General features: G+C 45.6%; 1 protein-coding gene across 1 annotated transcript in view; it reads right to left on the reverse strand.

The window, feature by feature from the left end:
* The window catches only part of SUSD5 (sushi domain containing 5), a 68,333-nt gene that overhangs the window by 19,401 nt on the left and 25,914 nt on the right, over nucleotides 1-23,018 (reverse strand). The window contains exons 4-5 of the mRNA XM_040636610.1: nucleotides 21,953-22,071; nucleotides 3,100-3,288 (exon numbers count right to left, since the gene is read on the reverse strand). Coding sequence (XP_040492544.1) covers nucleotides 3,100-3,288; nucleotides 21,953-22,071 — 308 coding nt within the window. The remainder of the gene's footprint in view (nucleotides 1-3,099; nucleotides 3,289-21,952; nucleotides 22,072-23,018) is intronic.

Below are 23,018 nucleotides of genomic sequence, written 5' to 3' on the forward strand. Positions count from 1 at the left end.
CAGGCGGCTGGGGCCTGCGCAGCCCTTTTGGCTGGTGGGCGTGGCTCCTGAGCCGGCCGCTTGAGCCGCACCAGAATAAAGCCAGCTCCTTACCGGTCTCAGGCTGGGTACAGGTCTGCGCTGAGGGGACACAGTCCACAGACGCGAGCTGGGCCTCAGGCCTGCTTTTCTCCTGCAGGCGAATGATCAGTATTGGCAAGGAGCTCCTGCCTACCACAGTGACAGCAATGTTATAATGAGGTGGAAAGTGCCGGAAGATTGCTTAAAACAGTGCTTCTAGTGCTTGTCCCCGTCTGTAACTTTTGCTGCTAGTCCGCAACGAGGCACGTAGATACACTGAGAGGATGTTTTTAGAAGCTTTCGTAACAATCTGGCAGGGGAATTTTATGTCTATTTAATTTAACAAAAAATAGTGTTTATATTTGGAATATCTTTATTTTAGCTTCATATATTTCTTTAAGATTTTATTTACTTGTCAGAGAGGAAGAGGGAGAGAGAGCAAGCATGAGCAGGGGGAGCGGCAGAGGGAGAAGCAGACTCCCTGCTGAGCAAGGACCCTGGGACCCTGGGACCCTGGGACCGAGACAAGCTGAAGGCAGACGCTGAACAGACTGAGCCACCCAGGCGTCCCTATTTTAGCTTTATATTAATTGATTCTTACTGCGTTTTGCTAAAGTATCAGTCTGCCAATACCAGAAAACAATTTTTAATGGTCCACAGAGTTTGAGAAGCAGTGAAATAAACAATTAAAAGACAAAAACCTATTCATTAAAAGATCCTCCAAGAGGAGAAAGACAAGCCACAGAATGCGAGAAAATGTTTGCAACATAGTACGAAAGTTTTATGTAAAAAAGAAACCCTACATTATGTAAATAATTGGAATCAATTAGAAAAATGGGCAAGAAACTTGGATCGCCATTTTACAGAGGAAATGCTGGTGCCTGTTTAACATATGGTAAGTGCTCAAGCAGACAAATGGACATCACAACTAGTCACCCAGGGTGGTCGCCAGGTTGGCAGAGGGGAAAGTCTCCCAACCCCAGGGCTGGTGAGGACGCGGAACAACGGGAACCCTCGGACAAGACAGTAAAGTGGTTGGAATGCTTGGCAGCACCCACTAACGCTGGAGACACAGCGACCCCATGGGCAGCAGTTCCACTCCCAGAACCAGCTGAAATAGGTCCACATGTGAACCAAATGGCCTGGACGAGCACAATCACGGCAGGGTGGCTTGTGATGGCCACCAAACGAAAACAAGCCAGATGTCCACCAGCACCTGGAGAAATAAATGGTGCTGCATTCACACTTAGTAAGCAGCAGTGAAGACAACACACCCCCGCTTGGCAACAACGTGGATGAATCTCAAAGACGAGACGGCACCCTACTCTTATCATGGTCCCATGAGATCTGCAGGATGTTCTAGGGACACGCTGTCCAATACATTCAATTGTGGTGCTGGAGTCATTCACCCTCCGTGGAGCCAGCCTCTGCTTGGTAACCAGATATCATGGAGGTCAGGAGGTGGTCCCTGAAGGAGTCTTGGGGTAAGAGGAGCCCTGTGAGGTCAGGGAACAATTCAGAGTCTGGCATGAAGCCATACGTGCAGGTCAGGCTGTGGCTGGGGACAGTGATTTCTGCTGCCGGGAGAATCCCTTGGGGGCTGGGCGGAGGTGGGACGCAGAAACCTGTGACCCCCAGGTATAGGACAATAACGGAGTGAGGACATCTAAGGGGAGCCAGATCAGGTTTCTGTCGAGGCCCACTAGGAGTCTTTTCACTCTCAACTAAACATGTGAGTTCAGTGACTGCCGTAGGCTACAGGCCAGGAAACAGGAAGGCTGCAGGGCAGCGACAGGCAGCTCTCAGTGGGGCCAGGCCACACAGCTGTCTTACTCTCCCTGCCTCACCCTTTACCCCCGCAACCCGCCCCTCTCCCAAGACTGCTCTGGGGCAAGGGAGCAGGACTTCCATGTGTGGCTGTGGACCCGCCCTGGTTTCCAAGGGCCATGCCTCCCAAGAGCCAGAAGCTCCTGTCACAAGCCATAGCAAAGCCCGCAAGGTCCCCACAAGGGTTATGCCCAGTCACCAGATTCACCACTCAGGGAAGCCCAGCTTGCAGCCTACATTCATGACAGCCCTCCCGGCCCAGGTTACCAATCCCAGTCCCTTTCACCACAAGCATTGTTTCGCAGTACCGTCTCCTGATTGGATTTCCAGGTTAACTTTCTTTTTTTTTTTTTTTAAATAATATTGTTTTATTATATTATGTTAGTCACCATAGAGTACATCCCTGGTTTCTGATGTAAAGTTCCATGATTCATTATTTGCGTATAACACCCAGTGCACCATGCAATACGTGCCCTCCTTACTACCCATCACCAGCCTATCCCATTCCCCCACCCCCCTCCCCTCTGAAGCCCTCAGTTTGTTTCTCAGAGTCCATAGTCTCTCATGCTTCATTCCCCCTCTGATTACCCCCCTTTCTTTATCCCTTTCTTCTCCTACCGATCTTCCTAGTTCTTATGTTCCATAGATGAGAGAAATCACATGATAATTGTCTTTCTCTGCTTGACTTATTTCACTTAGCATTATCTCCTCCAGTCCCGTCCATGTTGCTGTAAATGTTGTGTAAACGTTCTTTCTGATAGCTGAGTAATATTCCATCGTATATATGGACTACATCTTCTTAATCCAGTCATCTGTTGAAGGGCTTCTCGGCTCCTTCCACAATTTAGCTATTGTGGCTAAACTTTTTTTTTTTTAAGATTTTATTTATTCATTTGACAGAGAGAGAGATAGCCAGCGAGAGAGGGAGCACGAGCAGGGGGAGTGGGAGAGGAAGAAGCAGGCTCCCAGCGGAGGAGCCCAACGTGGGGCTCGATCCCAGAACGCCAGGATCACGCCCTGAGCCGAAGGCAGACACTTAACGACTGAGCCACCCAGGCGCCCCTGTGGCTAAACTTTCTAAATAAGTTAGAATGGAGCTGTTCAGGAGAAAGGTCTGAAAGTGTCTTTCAAAGGGGCCGTTGTGGAGAAAAGCCCACCCAAACCAGCCAGCACATGGGGTGGCTGTGCTCCCCGTGCGTGGGGGCGGCTTACCTGTCCCGCAGGCCTGCGCCAAGCCGTACCACTCCCCACAGCTGTCACACAGCAGGGTGAAGGCGGTTTCGCGGTGGCCCGTGACGTGGCCCGGCGCGCACACGTACAGCAGCTCATCCCCCATCTCCAGGCCCGTGCGGCCCTGCAGGATGGTGTGTGGGAACGAGGGCGGGTCTCCGCACGGCTTCTCTGAGGACAAGGAGTCACAATCAGCTTTCCCAAACTAGGCAGCGCTTCTGCAGCCTGGGAGAAAACCAGGTTAAAAACAGCTCTCCCCCTCCCCGGGGGCTGCCCGCACCCTGCGCAGGCATCACAGGGGCTGCTTCTCCTCACCCTCGGCATCCCCAGAGCCTGGACAAATGCCTGGCCCAAAGGAGGCACTCAGAAAAGGACTTGTTGAATGAGTAAATGTGCTGTGAAGTGCTGCAACTTTGTAGTTTGAGATCGCCGGGCAACGTTACCCTCTCATGCCTCCTTGAAAGGAGGACTCAGAGACACAGGCCTAGCAGCTCCTTTTTGTCTTCCTTACTACGAGAACGGGTACTCTACGCCGAGAAGCTGAGAGGCTACAGACTGAAGTGCCGCAGAAGGTGCCTCTCCCTTCCCCCAGGCTCAGCTCTGAGGGCGACGCTGCTACCGGTTTGGTCTACACACACAAACAGACATAGGTATAGACACGCACCAACAGACATACAGACTTAGGTAAGCGCAGTTCTTTTTTTAAAAAAAATTTTTCAAGATTTTATTTATTTATTTGAGAGAGAGAGAGAGAGAGGGAAACCACAGAGGGAGAATGAGAGGGAACAAGCAGGCTCCCCGCTGAGCAGGGAGCCTGACTTGGGGCTCAATCCCACGACCCTGAGATCATGACCTGAGCTGAAGGCAGACACTTAACCAACTGAGCCACCCAGGCGTCCTTAGACGGGTATAGTTCCGTGTGTGTGTGTGTGTGTGTGTGTGTGTGTGTGTGTGTGTGTGGTTTTTAACATAAATAAGATTATATCATATGCATTACTGATACCTGCTTTTTTAAAAAAAAACCTATTTTTTCAGACCAGTTTTAGGTTCACAACACAACTGAGTGGAAAGTACAGAGAATTCCTATATGTCCCCTGTCTCCATACACACACAGTCTGCCCTGTTAGGAACATCCCACGGCAGAGCTGCACGGCACTTCTCTCACAAGCTGTGAACCTACATTGACACCTCATTATCACCCAAGTCTGCAGTTTTCATTTGGGTTCACTCTGTGGGTGAGCCCCACGCTTGGATCTTAAGATGGAGAAGAGCCCCTGCCACTCCCTGGAACTTCCGCAAATGCTGTGCCCTCAAGCTGGCCCCGAGAGTCACTTTAGGGGGATGGGGCCCAGGTTTCCTTTTAACCCCCCTGTTCTAATTCTCTCGTGAGAATGTTTTTACTGGTACATATTTTCTTACTGGAAATGAGCCTTTTAGGAATGACCGTAGATTGGTTTGTGTTAAAACTTGCAAATTTCTTATGAAAAACCCAAGACTTCAGCCAGCAAGGAAGCCCCTAAGGTGAGGAGGGGAGAACCAAGCCTTCCTGCTCCCGCATCGGTGGGAGCCCTGGGGTCTAGCTCATGTGAGATCCTTGGATTCAGAGGTCTGTGGGGCAGACCCAAACACAGAGCTGTCATGTGGAGTAACGCTTTCACTGGTGTTAGCGGAGGGAAGAGGCTAGCAGTCACAGAGCTGGGGCCTAGGCCAAAGATCAGACTTCCAGCCCCAGCGAACGCCGGGGGTGCTCCGGCTGTGGTCGGAAGCGTGCCCCCTACTGCATCCTCTCAGGTGGTGACAGACAGAATAAATTTAAAGTATAATGAATCATGGAACTTTACATCAAAAACTAGGGATATACTGTATGGTGACTAACGTAACAAAAAAAAAAAAAGTATAAATATCTTCATTGGAAAGCTTCAAATTTCCCACCATTAAGTTCAATGTTAGCTCTAGGTTTTTGGTAGATGTTCTTTATACAGTTGAAGCAGTTCTCCTCTGTTCCTACCTGGCTAAATTTTATTATGAATGGGTATTGGTGTTTTCAAATGTTTTTCTGTACCTATCAATAGATCACACGTTTTTTCTTCATTAGCCTGTTGATGTCATGGGTTATATTAATTGATTTTTGAATGTTGCCCCAGCCTTGCACACCTGGGATAAATCCCACTTGGTTCTGGTGTATAATTCTTTTTTATATATCACTAGGTTCAAATTGCTCATGTTTGGTTGAGGGTTTTTACATTTATGTTCATTAGTTATCAGTCTGTAGTTTTACTTTCTTGTAATGACTTTGTCTTATTTTGGTATGAGGGTAAATGCTGGCCTCGTAGAAGGTGTTAGGAAGTATTCCCTCTGCTTCTAACTTCTGGAAGAGAGGCCTTAACCACTGGTATATAATTTCTTCCTTAAATGTTTGGTAGAATCTCCAGTGAACTCATCTGGGTCTGGTGCTCTCTGTTTGGCAAGGTTATTAATTATTGATTTAATTTCTTTCCTTACATGCTAGGCTAGAAACTAGAAGTCTGTTTTTTTCCCTGATGTTCTAAAGCTGTTTTTACATAAGTACCATAAATTACCTCAATCTTTTGAAAGGCTATCCTACAGTACATTATTTAGTCATTGCACAGACATTTTGCTGATTCTAAGCTTTCACTATTATAAACAATGCTACAAAATGAACAGCTCATATGTACATTTTGGTACATACTTTATTAGGATAACCTTCTAGAAGTGGAATTTTTGCATCCAAGTGATGTGGTGATGTTTTTGTTTTTTCTTTTCAAAAAAAGGAAATAATTTTTAATTTGAATTTCCTCTTCTAGTTTTATGCTGGAAAGGAAAGCTTTTAGTCTATATGTAGTCAAATCATCTAAGAAGAACATTGTTTAAAAAACGAAAATATGCTAAGAAAAAGATGAAAATAGAACACAGAACTTGTGCCTTAAGCCACTCCGATTGGCCTGTCAGCTTGCAACTTTGGTAGCACTTTCTCAAGGACAGTCATTGCTATGCATGTTCTTTAACACAAGAGATTCTGGGTGAAAAAACGGGGTGTCTGCATTTCAGAGAAGTTAGCGCGGAGTGCTGCATTTTAACCCAAACCATCTGGACTGCGTAGCCCAAGAGATCAAGTGTTTGCCTCATGTACGGGGCAAGTAGGGACAGGCAGCCATCTGCAGTTGCCACAAATCCAGGGCTGCCCCCACTGAGCAAAGAGGTGTCGTCACTCAGTCCGAGCAGGGCATCCTGAGAAGAATGGACCAAAGCCTCAGTCAAGCAAGGCTGGCCTGACTTCCTGCTAGCACGTCAGGGCCAACAGGCTCCATCTCTCCCTCCACCATCCTCAGCTGGCTAGAGCTCATGCTGGACACCCTAATTTTCTCTCCTCTTACCAGGACCTAATTCTGGGAAACTGGAGGCTCTTCGTCAAACACTATCACCAGACTGGTAAATACCATCAGTCTCACCCAGCTCTATCTGTGGGACACAACACCAGCTCCTTGGAAGGAAACTCCGGGAGTAGAGTCACTGTTCTGAGAGTAGATGAAGGGGAACCTCAGGCCAGATTCACACCCTACCACATTCATGGCACTTTCTCCCTCACAGTGAATTTCCAGAATAGCACAGGCAGAACCTGGCTCGGGAAAACCACAATCACACTCCTGAGAGTCTGCGTACACATACCATGTATTTCTGAATTTCCCACAAATGTCCAAGACAGGAAACACATGGCTTCTTAGGTGGTGTGATTCCAAAAACTTCAGGACAACAGTTCCATGTGTTAACATAACCAAGGGTGTGCCAAAAACACCACTCATGTCCAGGCTCATCTTGAATTAGTTACTCTCATGAACCTTCCCATCTTAAATCTCACAAGGGAGTTCTGGAAAACAGCTGGCTATAGACCTAGATCCTATTCTCTTTAGGGAAACTTACATTTGGGCAGCCTTCACTGCTACTTCTCAATTATCCTGCTGGTAGAGACTGTAGTTTGTGAATTTCTCAGACCCTAAAGCTGGGTTTCAGCAATTTCAACGTAAAGAGCAATTTCTGTTATTTTTCTTTCCAAAAAAAGAGATTTTATGGAAGTTCTTGTCTAGAAAATAATATTAATAAATGACTCATTTGCCAATTACAGCTTCTGATAACCATTTTCCACAGAATTTAGAACTTACATGAAAGTTGATGCTTTTCTTCTGAGAAATTTTCAGCCTACAGACCCTCATAATTACTTCGCAAAACCAAGATGAAGGCATTCTGTCACAAACGCTTGACCTTTCCTCCTTCTTTTTGGTGTTATCTAAGCTGTGTGAAGAAGCTGTCTTTTGTGTCCACCTGCCCAGCTCCCTCCCACCCTACTCACCCCATACACAACCAGCACTGCTCCCCCTGTTCTGTCCAATCTTATTGTTAGTTCCCAGGCTCTGCATATCAGTGCTCCTCAAACTTGAACCTAATCAGAATCACCCAAAGGCTTGTAACACACACACACACACACACACACACACACACACACACACACCCTCTCACAGAGACTGCTGTGTTTTTGAGTTTCTAACTCAGTAGTAAGTCATATTTAGGGCCCAAGAATTTGCATTTATAACAAGTTCCCAAGTGATGTTAATACTACTGGTCCGGGGACCATTCTTGGAGAAGTAGTACTCTAGATAAAAACTTAGACTCAAAAACAGGCAAAACTAATATATGGTGATGGGAATCAGAACAGAGATTGCCTTGGCTCTGTTGGAATGAAGAGGGGCAGAGGATCTTTGGAAAAGGGTTCTGGGGAACCTTCTGGGGTAATGTTCCTTATCTTGACTGGGTATTGATTACACAGGTGTATACATTTGCCAACACTCATCAAACTTAAGATCTGTGCACTTTGCTGGTATAAATTATACCTCCATGAAATAAGTTAATTTGTAAAATATCCCCCCTTCAGAAAACCTGCAATTTATTCAGCATGAGGTATAAATGGGTGAAAATTACTCACAACCTCTCCCAAGGGGAACTGCGTTTGACAAGGATCCATGACTGAAGACAGTGGTTTCCAACTTGCAGACTTTCTACCCTGGACGTACAATAAGCATGTGGGCAATTCATATGCAGTTAAATTCTGTGTCAGTCAATCAATTCAAATCAATGACTGTGACATGGAATCTACATGATGCTAGTTCCTGAGTTTCCCCTTCATAGAAAATAACTTTTAAACGTTCTAGAATAAAATTTACAGTGTCCAGCATTTGCTTTAAAAAATTTCAATAGGAGAAAAAAAAAATCTCAATGGGAGAAAAACACTGGGGAAAAAGATGAAATCAAATTGGCAAAATATTGACAATTGAAGCTGGGTGAGGGCACATGGGGATTTGTGATACTATTCTTGCTACTTCTGTGTTTGCTTGAAAATTTTCATGGTAAAAGTTTTAAAATTATCAATATAGGTATTTCTTACATAAGCCAGGAAACTTGAAAAACCCACAGGGAAAGCATACCACAGGAAAAATAAAAATTCTCCTTGAATTTCACCAATGATAACCACTGTCAACATGGGTTTTGTTTTCAGTTTTTCGCACACACACGCATAAACACGATATTTTGCCACATGATGATATAACTGCTTTGTTTTGTAGTTCGTTAATTTAACATTATATTGTGATATTTTCCCCCATCAACAAATCTGTGTATCATTTGTTGTTCTTGTTTTTTAAGGTTTTACTTATTTGTCAGAGAGAGAGAGGCAGTCAGAGGGAGAAGCAGGCTTCCTGTTGAGCAAGGAGCTTGATGAGGGACTCGATCCCAGAACCCTGGGATCATGACCTGAGCCGAAGGCAGACACTTAACTGGCTGAGCCATCCAGGCATCCCTGTTGTTTTTTAGAGTGGGAGAGAGGGGTGAGTGGGGATGGGCAGAGGGAGAGGAAGAGAATCTTGTTTTTAAAAATTTAATATAATTTTTATTATTATGTTTAGTTAGCCAACATATAGTACATCATTATTTTTTGATGTAATGTTCAACAATTCACTAGTTGTGTATAACACCCAGTGTTCAGCACCACATGTGCCCTCCTTAATACCCATCACCTGGCTACCCCGTCCCCCCACCCTCTCCCTTCTGTAGCCCTCAGTTTGTTTCCTGGAATCCAAAGTCTCTCATGGTTTGTCTCCCTCTCTGATTTCTTCCCATTCAGTTTTCCCTCCCTTCCCTGTGGTTGAGAGAGAGAGAAATTTAAGCAGGCTCCACGCCCAGCACAGAGCCCAACGCAGGGCTCAGTCTCACAACCCTGAGGTCATGACCTGAGCTGAAATCAAGAGTCGGACCTTTGACTGACTGAGCCACCCAGGTGCCCAAATATTTGTATTATTTGAATTTACTTGTAAATGACTATATATTATTCCATTTTAGGGATTTACCATAATGGACTCCCCAGTTGCTAAGACATTAACTTTGTTTCCAATTTTCCCTACTAAGTAATGAACATCTTTGTAACATACTTTTGGACTTATCCGTACTAATTCACTTAGAGCAAAATACTCAAAGTAGAATTGATGGGCGAAAGGCACTTGTATTTTTAAACCTTCTGATGGTTTGTGTGAAGTTGAATATGAATGTTTAAGAGTCTATACCCTTGGTGGTATATAAACTTGCCTATTTCTCCTCAGCACATTAGGGACTACCATCTTTGTATACTTTGACAACTTCATGAGCCAAAAAAGGTGATTTCTTATACTAACATGCATATCTTTGAATTGGTAAGAAGAGTTGAATATTTATTGACCAGTTGTATTTCTTAAAAGTATTTCTCTATTATGGTCTTCACCCTATCAATCTATAAGAGATCTCCACATATCAGTATAACAATGCATTGTCTTATCTTCCCAAATTCTTAACCAATCACTTAGTACTATCAATCCACCCATCCTTCTCCCACTGACTGGAAGTCTCACCACCCAGCTCACTATAAACTTATACTTAGGGGGGACTGGGTAGCTCAGTTGGTTGAGTGGCTACCTTCTGCTTGGTCATGGTCCCAAGACCCTGGGATGGAGCCCCCCATTGAGCTCCCTGCTTGGCGGGGAGCCTACCGCTCCCTCTGCCTGTCACACCCCCTACTTGTGCTTTTCTTCTCTCTCTCTCTGGCAAATAAATACAATCTTTAAAAAAAAAACAACTTAGGCACATTAGGTGTGTTTTGGTACTTCCAGCTTTTTGCATTGAAGCGCTTATCTACTTGTGTTTTTCTACAGTGCCAAACGATTTTGTTTACTATAGCTTTAAAATGTGTTTTGATATCTGAACCTTTCTCATTATTTGAGGAATGGCAAGAAGTTAGTAAAACTGAAGCATAAAGTACAAGGGAGGTAGGCAGGCATGAGTTTATGGGAGACCTTTGTAAGCCAGGGAGGAAGTCTAGAATTTATCCAGTGACGAAGGGGGGACAATTAAAAACAGGAAATAACACAGTCCCCTTGGCACCTTAGAAGGAGAACTGTTGCAGGGTAGAGAACGGATTGAGAAAACACCCTGGAAACTGAAGGCCCAGTTAGGAGGCCATTTGAGATGCCCAGGAGAACAGGCCAGCAGCTGAAGTGAGGTGCAGAAGGCAAGAACCAGGTGGATCTGGGAGATACTGAGCAGGAAGTTTTTTGCAGCACTTATAATTGAAAAGTTGTGGGAGTAAAGGAGAGGATGGGGCAAGGGAGGGGTTAAGCAGGTTAAGGGATATGAGCACAGTGCAGGACTGGTAGAGTTTGAGGTTCTAAGAGAAGCATCCTTAAGTAGCAGTGTGTATGGAATCTGGGGCTTAGTGGGGAGACCTAGGCTTAAGATAATGACTTTTTTAAAAAAGATTTTATTTATTTATTTGAGAGAGAGAGAGAAAAAAAAGCACAAGCAAGGGGAGTGGCAGAGGGAGAGGGAGAACCAGGCTCCCTTGACGTGGGGCTTATCCCAGGACCCTGAGATCATGACCTGAGCCGAAGGCAGACCCCCAACTGACTGAGGCTCCCAGGTGCCCCAGATTAATGAGCATTTAGATGAAAACTGGAGCCACTGAAGTGTTGAGTTGGGGGAGATGAGGGCCCAGGTGAGAGCCCCAGGAGGTGAGTGGAGAATGAAGAGTTCACACGGGTCACCACTGCAGCCAGACAGAGAGGAAGAAAAGCCAACGGAAGTCAAAGGGAGAGCATGTTTCAAGGGCCAAGGTGTGGTGAAGTACTTAAGGCTGCAGAAACAGCAAGCACAATGCTGGCTGAGAAGCAGCCACTACAGTTACCCACAGGGAAGCTACCAGAAACCTCGGTGAGCACACTTTCACTTGTGTGATCAGACAGAAGCCAGAAAGCAGTGGACAGAGAGATGGAGCAATGGGAAGTGAGATTGTTGAGACCATGAATGTAGAGGAAGCTTAGGGCCATGAAGGGGAGGAGTGAGATGAGAGGGTACCTAAAGGGATATGGACCAGCTGCTCAATGAGAATATGAATTATTTTCTGAACAGTTTCAAACAGTTTCATTTGTTCTGACACCTTAAAGGGATTCCCTCTCTTTTGAAATGTTGACACGTTTTGTTTTTCTTGTAATTCTTCCCTGCTTGTTTATTCCCCTAATTGACCATGGCATGCTGGTAAATACTAACAACAGGCTCTTGGGTGGAGGACGGTACTGTTGAAGGAAGGGGACGGGGACTCTCGCTGTGCAGGTAGTTGACCATGTCTGATGCAGCACACAGTAGATGAGGTCTTAGGGCATCCTCTGACACATAGCTCTCAGTACACTGTAATTATAAACAGAGGCTAAAATAGTTAAAGGTGGACAGAGAGATATATGTATGAGGATGTTCAATCACAGTATTGTTTATTATAACGAAAACCACAAAACTACCAAAATGTCTAATGACAGGAGAATGTCTAATTTACATTACATTCATATGCTGGATTGTCACAATAGCCATTAAAAAAACTATCCTTCGGAGCACATTCAGCATCATGGGAAGATACATATTACCGAGTGAAAAAACAGACTGCACACCTAGGTATTATCCATAAAATCCCAATTTGGTGACTAAAAATGCAGGGTAAGCAGGACTGATGCTGAAGTACTTATTTCAGGGCAGACTGATTATACATGATTTTAATTTTCTTTAGACTTTCCACTACAGTGACCACCCATTCATGTTTATAATCGGGGAATATATTAAAAATGTAACATGGAGCTAATGACACCTATCTTATAAGGTTTTTACCAGAATTAAATGTCCACTACATGCCTGGAACTTCGTGGGGACATAAATAAAAATGAGTCCCATTTCCCAAGCAAACAGAGACTGATGGTCTTTGGAATCATTCGTCAAGTCACGATGGTAATTGAATGCCCAGTTCCCTCTAACCAAATATAGCCAAGCACACGATGGCCGAACAGGAACTGAGTGCCATCTGTGGCCACGAGGAAGGGCAAAACAAATTGGTTCATAAGAAGATCAGAACAGATACGGGCCCTTGTTTCCCACTGTTGATATGGCAGCAGTGGTCAGTGACAGAGGCTAGGTTCAAGGTGAGAAAAAGCCAGCAGAGTTGGAACACAGAGGGATACAAACTCCAGGGGTCAGGCTTTGGCCGGTGAGAGTACCAAATAACCAGTTTAAGTTCGGATGGTTATAGCAGAGGATGTGTTGGAAGGATCCCCTCGCCCCGCTCTGGGCATGGCTGCATTTCTGGATCTGTCAGGTTATCTGGGCTCCAACAACGACCCTCTGTGATGAGCAGGGTAAAGCCCAGATCCACGCAGAGCTCTTCTGCCGTTCACACACACTCCCCTTTTGGTAAAGAGAGTTCCCAGGGAGAATTTTCTTCTAATTCAAGCCTATCCTGATAAAAGCTAGGGTGACCATATAATTTATTATCCATATTAAGGCACTTATAAAAATGAGAGGGAAGCCTGTTAATAATTACAGTGGGACAATAAGCGTAAACGCAAACTGTCCTGGGGAAACTGGCAGGCAGGGCCACCTCGTATAAGCACCGCACCTCCCAGCTGGAACAGCAGTCCCAGAGAAGATGAGCTGTTCCAGGGTAAAAAGAAGAATGCCTCAGAGAACAAAATCCTTTAGAGTCTGGGTTTGACTCCTTGCTCCCCTACCTGCTAGCTGTGTGACTGGCAAGTTACTTAACCTCACTGCAGTTTCCTCATCTGTAAAATAACAATAGTAACTTTCCGTGGGGTTGTTGGGAGTGTTAAACAAGTGAACACAGGTAACACAGTGGTGCTACAGCGGGTGGTAGCTCTTAATATTCTCTTCCTGAATCAAAACTCTGAAGCACATGCCAAGTCCAGATTAGAGCCGCAGCCTCAGCGCCAGCAGAAGTGGTGATGGAGGCATCAGGCTTGACTGGCCCTCAGGACCTGCTGCACAGAGCCTGGAAGAGCAGGAACAGGAATGTGTTTGGGTGAGAGCGCTCACATGCGCCTTCCAGGAGCTGTGTGACTGAAAACAATGCCTCAAACCTCTCTGTTCTTCAGCTGTGTCACCTGAATACAAAGAATGATAATACCCTCCCCACACTATAGCCCTGAGAATTAAAGGGGATAGTATAGGCAAGAAAGCTCTGGAAAGAAAACATTTTGGAATTCTAAAGCTGCTCAATATTTTTTCTTGTTCTTTTTTGTTTTATTAAACATTATTTATATAAATAAAACTTGCCAATGTTAAGTGTACAGCTTAATAGTTTTTGGTAAATATATACAATTGTGTAACCACCACAATTAAGGTGTAGAACAGCACTCCTAAACTACTTCCTCCTTGCTCCTGGCTTTGGACGCCCTCCCAAACCCCAACCCAAGCAACCACTGTTCTACTTTCTGTCACTGGTAGTTTTGCCTTTTCTGGAATTTCATTCAAATGGAATAATATAGTATATAACCTTTTATGTTTGGCTTTTTAAGGTTAGCATAATGTCATTCATCAATGTTTTACGTGTACTAATAGTTCTTTTCTTTTCTTTTGAAATAAAAATTTTATTTATTTGAGAGAGAGGGAGTGCAAGCAAGACAGAGTACAAGCAGCAGGAAGGGGCGGGGAGAGGCAGAAGCAGGCTCACAACTGAGCAGGGAGCCCAACGCAGCTCACAGCTCGATCCCAGGACTCGGAGATCATGACCTGAGCCGAAAGCAGACACCTAAGTGACTGAGCCACCCAGGTGCCCTAGTTCATTCTTTTCATTGCCAAATAATAACCCATGATATGGATGTACCATAATTTTTTGATCCATTCACCAGCAGATGGACGTTTCGGTTGCTTCCGGTTTTTGGCTTTTATGATAAAGTTGTTATGAACATTTGTACACCCACTTTTGTGTGGTCATATGTTTCTCTTGGGTCAATACCTTGGCATGGAGTTGCTTGGCTGTATGGTATATGCATATTAAATTTTGTTCAATGTTTTTGAAAGAAATTAGGGGTTGCTTTATTAGAAACAGTGTGACATCAAGGTGAAGAAACCATGCCACTGTCACCTTGTATTGTTAGAATTTGTGTGCAACTAGATACTAAGCCGTCACTGCTTGTATTTGCTAGGTCTGACCCTGTGCCAGGCACTGGGCTAAGTGATTTACTTGCATTGTCCTATTCTGTCCGCTCCACATCTCTACATCGTGAATACTAATGTGATTTCCAAGGCAGGTAAGTAATAGAGCCAAGATTTAAACCCAGGGATTCTGGGTACAGAGCCCACAGGTCTAACCACTGTGCCCTGCTGTGTTCGAGGTGTTGCTTCCCTTGAATACAACATGCTTTAGTTCCAATTAACCTTCTTGTCATAAACAGAGGGCTCAGAGCACTTTGCACAATGTTTGGAGGTTTCTGATTTCCTGTTGGACTGCACACTAGCAGCCAAAATGATCTTCAGAAGTTTTTAAAAAATGGTTTCCCATTTCCCCTTAAAACTCAGCCCCATGTTCTTACCCTGCATAGCTAGCTCTTTGCCCCACCTGTCCAGCCCTACCTTGGGCCACCCCTCTGTCACTTGAATAATCGAGGTACACTGTTCCTCAAACACACTAAGCACTTTCCTGTACAAAATACATTTTTAAACAACATCAATTAGGTCATGCTATACACATTCTGAGATCCGTATAATATGTCTTGGAAGATTTTCCATGTCATAGCTCTCACTTCATTTTATTTGCTATTTCTTCCTTCCCTTCTCCCTCCCTCATCAACTTTTTCCCTTCCTTCCTCCTCTCTCTCTTTTGTGATCACTCAGTACAGTAGTGTTAAAAGCAGAAGGTGAAAACATCTCTTCCCCTAGATCAGCCCTTTCCACTGCCCCAAGGTGACACCATTCACAGTTTGGGTGTAAAAGGTAGTTCGGGCAGTTTTGACTCTTCTCCAAGGCCTGCGTGGCCCCCAGCTCTGACCACCTCCCTTGCCACAGCTGCATCAACCCAGGCCCTCCTACGGGTGAAGTCATGCATGAGTGCTGCTCCTTCCATTGAACACTTTTTTTTCTGTAGGGGCGCCTGGCTGTCTCAGTCGGTGGAGTGTGCAACTCTTGATCTCGGGTCTGTAAGTTCAAGCCCCACGTTAGGTATAGAGGTGACTTAAATTTTTTTAAAAAATTTTTTAAAAAAATTAAAAAACCAAAACATTTTTATCTGTAAAGGACACCTGAAACTCTTGGCCCCTACAAACGGAGAGGAATGCTCATGTATGCTTTACCGCAGGGAAATGTCAAGAGTCCAAATGTTGCTGTAAGTTGATGAGTTGCCCAAAAGAGAGCTAGCTGTGTAGATCTGAGTCCCCACATCTGGGAAGACAGGCCTTTAAATGACCTTACTATTGAGTAAACTGAGGCAGGTCAGGCCTTGATGGATATAGAGAGGTGCCCAGGAGAAAGAAGGAAGCAGCTCTGCAACCGAACTGCACAGGAGTCAGAAATCCTGGTGGCTTTGACTGCAGCCTCCCAAGGAGGGAGCATGCTGGAGTAAATACTCGCCATCACAGGCGATGGGATTCTGGCCACACAGAGGGGTGACCCCGGCCCTCTTGCCTCTGGCGCTCGGGATCCTCTCCACAGCCCGAACTTTCTCTCACCTCATCTTTACCAATGGAAAATGAGACATGAAGGGCAGGGAATCTACATTATCAATCCTTTTAAAGCATTAACAGAAGTGCACCTGGAACCTGGAGGCCCCAAGCAAACACTAGACAGGGATCTGGTTCTGAGAGGAGGACTGCCCACCCATTGCCACTCTGCAAGGCCGGGTGGGCTGCCTGGGCAGCAACTGCCCCTGTGGAGGGCCAAGGAAGCTGCTGGTTCCCATGGCATACTGCGTGACAGGGCAGAAAACCTGGGCGTTAGAGCGAGAAGGATCCATACTCTAATCGCTGCTAACCATGGATTGGGCAGCTGATAACTCTCTGGGCCTGTACGAGCCGGGGGATTTAGAGAGGTACTGCAAACCCCTCTGAGGATATCCTGTAAATGTTTGTGTGGCCTCTGCTCTACCTGCAGCACACCTGGCTCTAGGTCCTCTTTCTGCAGAGCTCTGAGTCCCATGAGAACACTCTCTAGGAAAGCGAGTGACAGATGGTCACGAAGTGACTCTCATGGAGCTGTTGTGGGACAGTACATAGTTAAGGACCATGAACAAAGAGAACAAAGCTGCCGCTGGAGTGCTCAGCTCTGGGAGCCCACGGGTGTGTCTGTGAGGCAGACTTCGGGCTCCTCCTCCCAGCGCATACAAGAAAGCCAAGCACAGGCTCCCTAAATGCGCCAACGGGTTCAGAGTGCAGCCGCAGGTCTTCTGAGTAGCAGGGAGGTGGAGAAGTCTGTCCAGATTGTTGGTGTGACCTGAGACATCACCGTTACCTGCCCCAGGGGCTAAGGACCCATTGGCACTTTTTCTCTGGCTGCCCAGACACCTAGCATCTCTGGGAACTGGCTGTTTGTGTGTCAGGACTGTTCTCGCCCACTTTTTGGAATAGAAGACCTTGGTCTTGGGAAAACAGACCCGATGCTGTCTAGGCCTGGGGGGTGTGGGTGACATAGGAGGAGGCATCACTGCTTCTTGCAGTGGGGATTATTTGGGCTGCCTTCTGCAGCCACTTCAGTTCTGCCCGCAGGGATGCTCTGAACCCAATTCACTCCCTGAAGCACTAGTACAAGGCTCTCCCAGAACTGGTCTCCCTGGAGCCGCTGGGATCTACGCTTCTAGCCACTGCTCCTCCCGTTCTCTCTGTGTGCAATGTCCTCTCTTCCCTTCCCTAACCATTATCCCTACAAAACCAACTCCTTCCAACTCCACCTCAACTGCCACCACCTCAGAATCTCCCTGATTACTCTCCTAAACACGTTCGTTTCTTACCTATCTTTATACACTGTCAGCTCCGCGAGGGTGGGGTGAGTCCCCCCCCCACAAGTCTGGGCACTAGACTTTGCATTACCCTGGACAAATAAATAAACAAATGGCCAATAAATAGCAGGTTAATGCTAATAAGCTCAGAGCCTTCCACGCTCCCTCGGAAGAACCTGAAGTAGATCGGTTCTACCAGCTGTTCAAAACATTCAGTTAATGGGTTCCAGTCTCCTCAAAGCAGTGGGAGAATTTCCCCAGAGTCAATCCTGAGGCACAGGGCCTCCTCTAGGCAGACTTGGGAACTGGCTGTGCTCACAAATTCCTGATTGCTCTCAGAAAGGTGAGCATCCAGCTCTCTACTTGATGACATGAAGGAAGGGAATAATTCCTTTTCTGTTTTTAGGGAAATACAGGCAACAGGAAAGCATGCAGGGAAAGTGGCTCGCAGTGCTAAGCAGGTGAGGTGGGCTGGTGCGAAAGCGCAGCCAGGGCCAGGCTGGAACAGAAGCACACCTGACATGGAGCCTTGGGGGTGCAACAGGGAGAAGGCAAGAGGACACGCGAAGCCTCCAGACCCCGTGCTGTTGACCCCACAGACAAGCCGCCAAGAGAGGCAAAGCCAGAGAACCCAAGCGGAGGCAGCTTATTTCATCAGCATCCAGCTGGTTAAAAATAACTTCACTTATTAGTCTGAGATCACCACAGGGCTGGAAATTCACTGTCAGTGAAACAAAAATACTGGAAGGAAAATGAGAAAAGTCTACATTCATGATGAGCTTTATTTCAAAAAAGAAACACAGGAAGGAAGCTGCCTGGATATTCCACAGGCTCTGTTTTCCTTCTGGGCTCTTTATGAGGCAAACTTCTGCCATTTTTGGAGTTAACACGCTTCATTCTTCCCGTCTTGCCTAAGAGAAGCAGCAGCACAGAACTAAGGGCCATGAAGCATCATCGGGAAAAAGGCCACCTCGGGAGATGACACTGCCCTGGTGCGGACGCTGAGCCAGACCTCACCTACACTGCCGCGGAACCCCAAGGAACCGCCTGTTCTCCTCGGCCTCTGCGGAGGCACCACACCTTCCTTCAGGACACACATTTCCCTTGTTGACTGCGCGGCCAACAAAGGCTCCACTGAGGAAAAGCACTGGCTCCACTGAGTAGGGCGAGGGCTGTGTGGGAGCGGTTTCCAGGCTCCACAGGGACAGCGTTCTCTCTGGGTGACTTTGGGCAAGCCACCCTGCTTTTCTGGAATGCTCACGAGAGAGCAACCCTCCAGCCCTAATCTCCTCTCAGCATGCATCCCTGAGTCCCCTTCATGGCCCACCTGAAGCCTCCTCATAAATGAAGCCTGCAGGACCAACACTCCCATCTTCCCCAGATGAGCTCATCCACACTGACCTGGAGGGGAAGGGAGGCCAGGCCAGGCTCAGGCAAACCGCTCTGGGGGGCCGGGCTCTGGAGCACTCTGACACTAAGGAGCCACATGCAGCGGCATCGCTCCTCACACAGGTTGACAGCTGTCAAGGACTGGCTTCCCTTGTTGGTTCCCATGATTCAGAGTGGTTTTGTTTTTGTTTTTCCTGTCGTTGTTTTTGGAGAAAAACAACATGTAGACTATTTGTACAATATGTATAAACGATATGTACAAACAATATGTGGACCATTTTTTGTCAGAAGTTTTTCATTTTTATATAATTTCAGAATTTCAGGAAATTTTTAAGAATAAGGATTTCCCATAAAACCATTTATCCAGATTCACCGATGTGTTTTCATTTTGCCCATTTGCTTTACCATTCGTCTCTCTCTCTCTCTCTCTCTCTAGATAGACGGATGATATAGATATCTGTTTATACAGAGACAAATATATATACGTATATATACATACATACGAATACATATGTGTATCTATACCTGTAATTCTTTCTGAAACATTCAAGAGTAAGTTGTAGTGATGTCTCCTCGTCCCTAGAACCTTGGTACACATTTCCAAGAACAAAGATATTCTCTTACAGGACTGCAGTACAGTTATTTAACTATTCTCTAATTTATAGTCCATATTCAGATTTTATCAATTATAGCTATTTTTTTTCTGGTCCAGGATATAATCCCCGATCACAGGTTACATTTTGCATTTTATTGTCAAGTCTTTTTAGTCTATTTTAATCTAGAAGAGTTGCTTCACCTTTCTCATCCTAGACATTTTTAAAAGTCATTTTGTAGAATATTTCTTAATTTGAGTTTGGCTCATGTTTCCTCCTGAGTAGAGATCCAAGGTATGCGTTTTCGGCAGGACTGCCACTGAGCTGCAGTTGTGTTTGTCTGATTCTGTATATCAGAAGGCACACTGTATCAGTTTGGCAAGAACCCAGTTCTGGAGTCGCGGTTATGGCTTTGAGCTTGGGCCCTACAGGATGTGAACGGATGCTTCCAACCCCTGGCTTCATACACTACAACTGTGGGCAAAAGGAGCACATCCTTGCATAGACACAACCTGTCTGAAGGCCAGTGAGGTGGAAAACCCAGACTATGCTGTTGGACGACGATGAACATATAGCTCAGCGGCCCCCAGCCCCCCAGCCAACAGCCACCAACTCCCAGAAGCAAGGCCACCTAGCCAGCAGCTGACTGTAGACGCAGGGGTGAGCCCAGCCAAGACCAGCAGAAAAACAGACACTGCTGATCCAAAAAATAGTGAACTAAATACATAGTTGTTTTAAGCCACTACATTTTGGGGTTATATGTTACATAGCGACAGCTAAGTGATACCCCTTGTTCAGCAGGGAAAGAGAAGACTCCAAAGCCCCACATATTCATTGAGATCACTGAAGAACGAAGACCCTGCTCCTTTTCTTCTGGCTCTGCCCTGTCTCTCTCAGGGATCTGAACTTCTGCCTGTGTTTGGGATTCAAAGGATCATTTTAATTTACTTACGTGGTTTTGAAAAACAAACCATGGATATTGTTCTCGCCACATCATTCAGTAGCTCAACTGGCCAGATATCAGGAGACTGTCCCAACACACTCGTCCACAGCAATGAACAAAGGAAGTCTTTCTGGAGGAAGTCCCCATCGCAGCAGAGATGCTTGTCACTGATAAGTATCTAACAAGCACCAGCCAGGGCCTTGGGGTTCACCTGGCTCTCTGATTTCCCAACTGCTCTGACCCCCTCCCTGGAGATCAGGATTTGATGCCTCTGGGATACAGCCTGAGGGTCTGCATTTCTTATGAGTTCATTTGGTATTTCTCATCGTCAGAGAGGTTTGGGAAACTCTGTATTAAAAAAAGTAGTTCTCAAACTGTGCTATGTGTTAAAATCACTGACGAGCCTTAAAAAAACCCTAATGCCCAGAACATTGATACCGAATCTCTAGGGCTAGCACCAAGGAATCAATATTTCTTTTCTTTCTTTCTTTTTTTTTTTTTATATTTTATTTATTTATTTGACAGAGAGAGACAGCCAGCGAGAGAGGGAACACAAGCGGGGGGAGTGGGAGAGGGAGAAGCAGGCTCCCAGCGGAGAAGCCTGATGCGGGGCTCGATCCCAGGACCCCAGGATCATACCCTAAGCCAAAGGCAGACGCTTAACGACTGAGCCACTCAGGTGCCCCAGGAATCAGTATTTCTTAAAAATTTCCAGATGAGACCAGTGTGCAGCCATGCAGTACTTATACCGATTTCTAGGACTGAGAGTAAGCAGCTGGCTTTCTCTCCATTTGCATGTACGTTCCCTTTCAACAGCATGTGTTTCGGATGATGAAGGTATACTGATTTCAGTGCACACGAAATGCCGCCCTGGAGACTCCTTTATGCTTGTCTTCTTGCCACTCAGCTGATTTAACAGAGGGAAGCTGGATTTCCCTTCTTGGGAGCAGTTTCCTAAATCCTATGAATTTCCTTTTGGGGAAAAATGATTTTTTCCTTGTTCGTGTGTGGTCCACCTTGAAGACAGACTGGAGGGCAAGCTGCGTCAGCAACTGCAGCAGATGCTGTCAGGGGTCTGCCCGTATTGCCTACATACCTTTACCATTTTCACGCCCAGGGGTTCCCGGTGGGCGTCTTTGCGTCTTTGTTGGAGGGTGGCACTCAGGCTATTGGCACCCTTTGCCGGCACACAGCATAAACCAGAAGTGCCTGGGGATTTACATTTCCCCGAAGCAACCCTTAACCAATGACTAATAGGTGCAGTGGCATAAATACCCCTGCTCTCTCACCTCTGATCAGAAAAACTGGTGACCTACACTGTCTCTAGAGAGCTCCTGTAGGACTGAGCCAAGGTCACCCCCCACCTCCCCACCACTGTGGACTTTGCTCAGCATTGCCACACTGCTTGGTCTACCTTCTGTCTCTGCCCACTGCCCCACTGCCCTATTGGCTTTTCTTTGGAAGACTTCCTCATCTCAGGGGCTGCCTCTGGAGAAGGCAACGTAACATGGTATCACCGTGCGCACCCCCCAGAACCTTGACAAAGGCTCCGGCACTGACCTTCATCCTTAATACAAAGGGCATTGTACGTGCCACCAGGAACTGGGTTGCTTTCAATTCTCACATCAACGGCTCTCGTGATTTGCTGTTCATCACTCCCCTTGTTACACACGGTTGTCCTGAAACAGACAAAGAAGACGCTGTGTTAGGAGGACTGGCTAAGAATAGGAAAGAACAATTCTTTTCTGCCGTCTGTTCTGAATCAGCAGAGATTTTTCTGAGTTAGAATCTTCGGCTGAAAGCATCAGTAGGGAAGTACTCTCCCCAAAGGCCTCCAATCAGGAAGACACAGGTGAGGCTTCAGCTGAGGCCACACGTATCAGTTCAAGTTTCAGAGCCAGTACGTTGTTGATCTTTTCTAGTGTGTGTTTGTTTTATTTCACAAAATGCTGCTCTTCTTATTAGTGCCTTTCCTTTTGAGGGGGTTTGTTCCTGTTCTTTTTCAGATTTCTTAAAATGGATCATCACTTAGCTCATAGACCTTTATTTAGTCTTTTCTCTGCTCTAACACAAGCATCTAAATGTTTTAGATTTCCCTCCAGGCACAGCTTTCGTAGCATCGTAGGAGTTAGAGTATGTTATAGCTTTGGTAGCATTCAGTTCTACATACGTGCTACTTAACAAACCATTATTTATTCTTCTTCCATGATTTATTTAGGAATACCTTTGGCAAACAGCAAATAGAATTTTAAAAAATCTTTGTTTTCTAAATGGAGCATCTCGTCTATTTTAATCTAATTTAATCACAGATCTCTTTGAATTGAAATCTGCCATTTTCTATTAGTTCTGCACATTTTTTCTTTCTCTCTTTTCTTTCCCCTATTTTGATTGCTTGAATCTTTTTCTGGCATTCTCTTTTTCATATTGGTCTGGAAGTTATATATCCTTTTACTACCCTTTTAGTGATTATGACATTAATATTTAACATTACTTTTACCCTCTCCTCCAACAACTTAAAAATACTTAAAATACTATGTATTAGCGTACTGAAAATACTTCCTGACCTATGTGCCATTTTTTAATGTTTAGTATTATTGTTATTACTGCTTTATATAATTACATAATT

Source organism: Ursus maritimus, unplaced genomic scaffold (genome assembly GCF_017311325.1).
Source record: "Ursus maritimus isolate PB19 unplaced genomic scaffold, ASM1731132v1 scaffold_20, whole genome shotgun sequence".
Classification (NCBI taxonomy): Eukaryota; Metazoa; Chordata; class Mammalia; order Carnivora; family Ursidae; genus Ursus; species Ursus maritimus.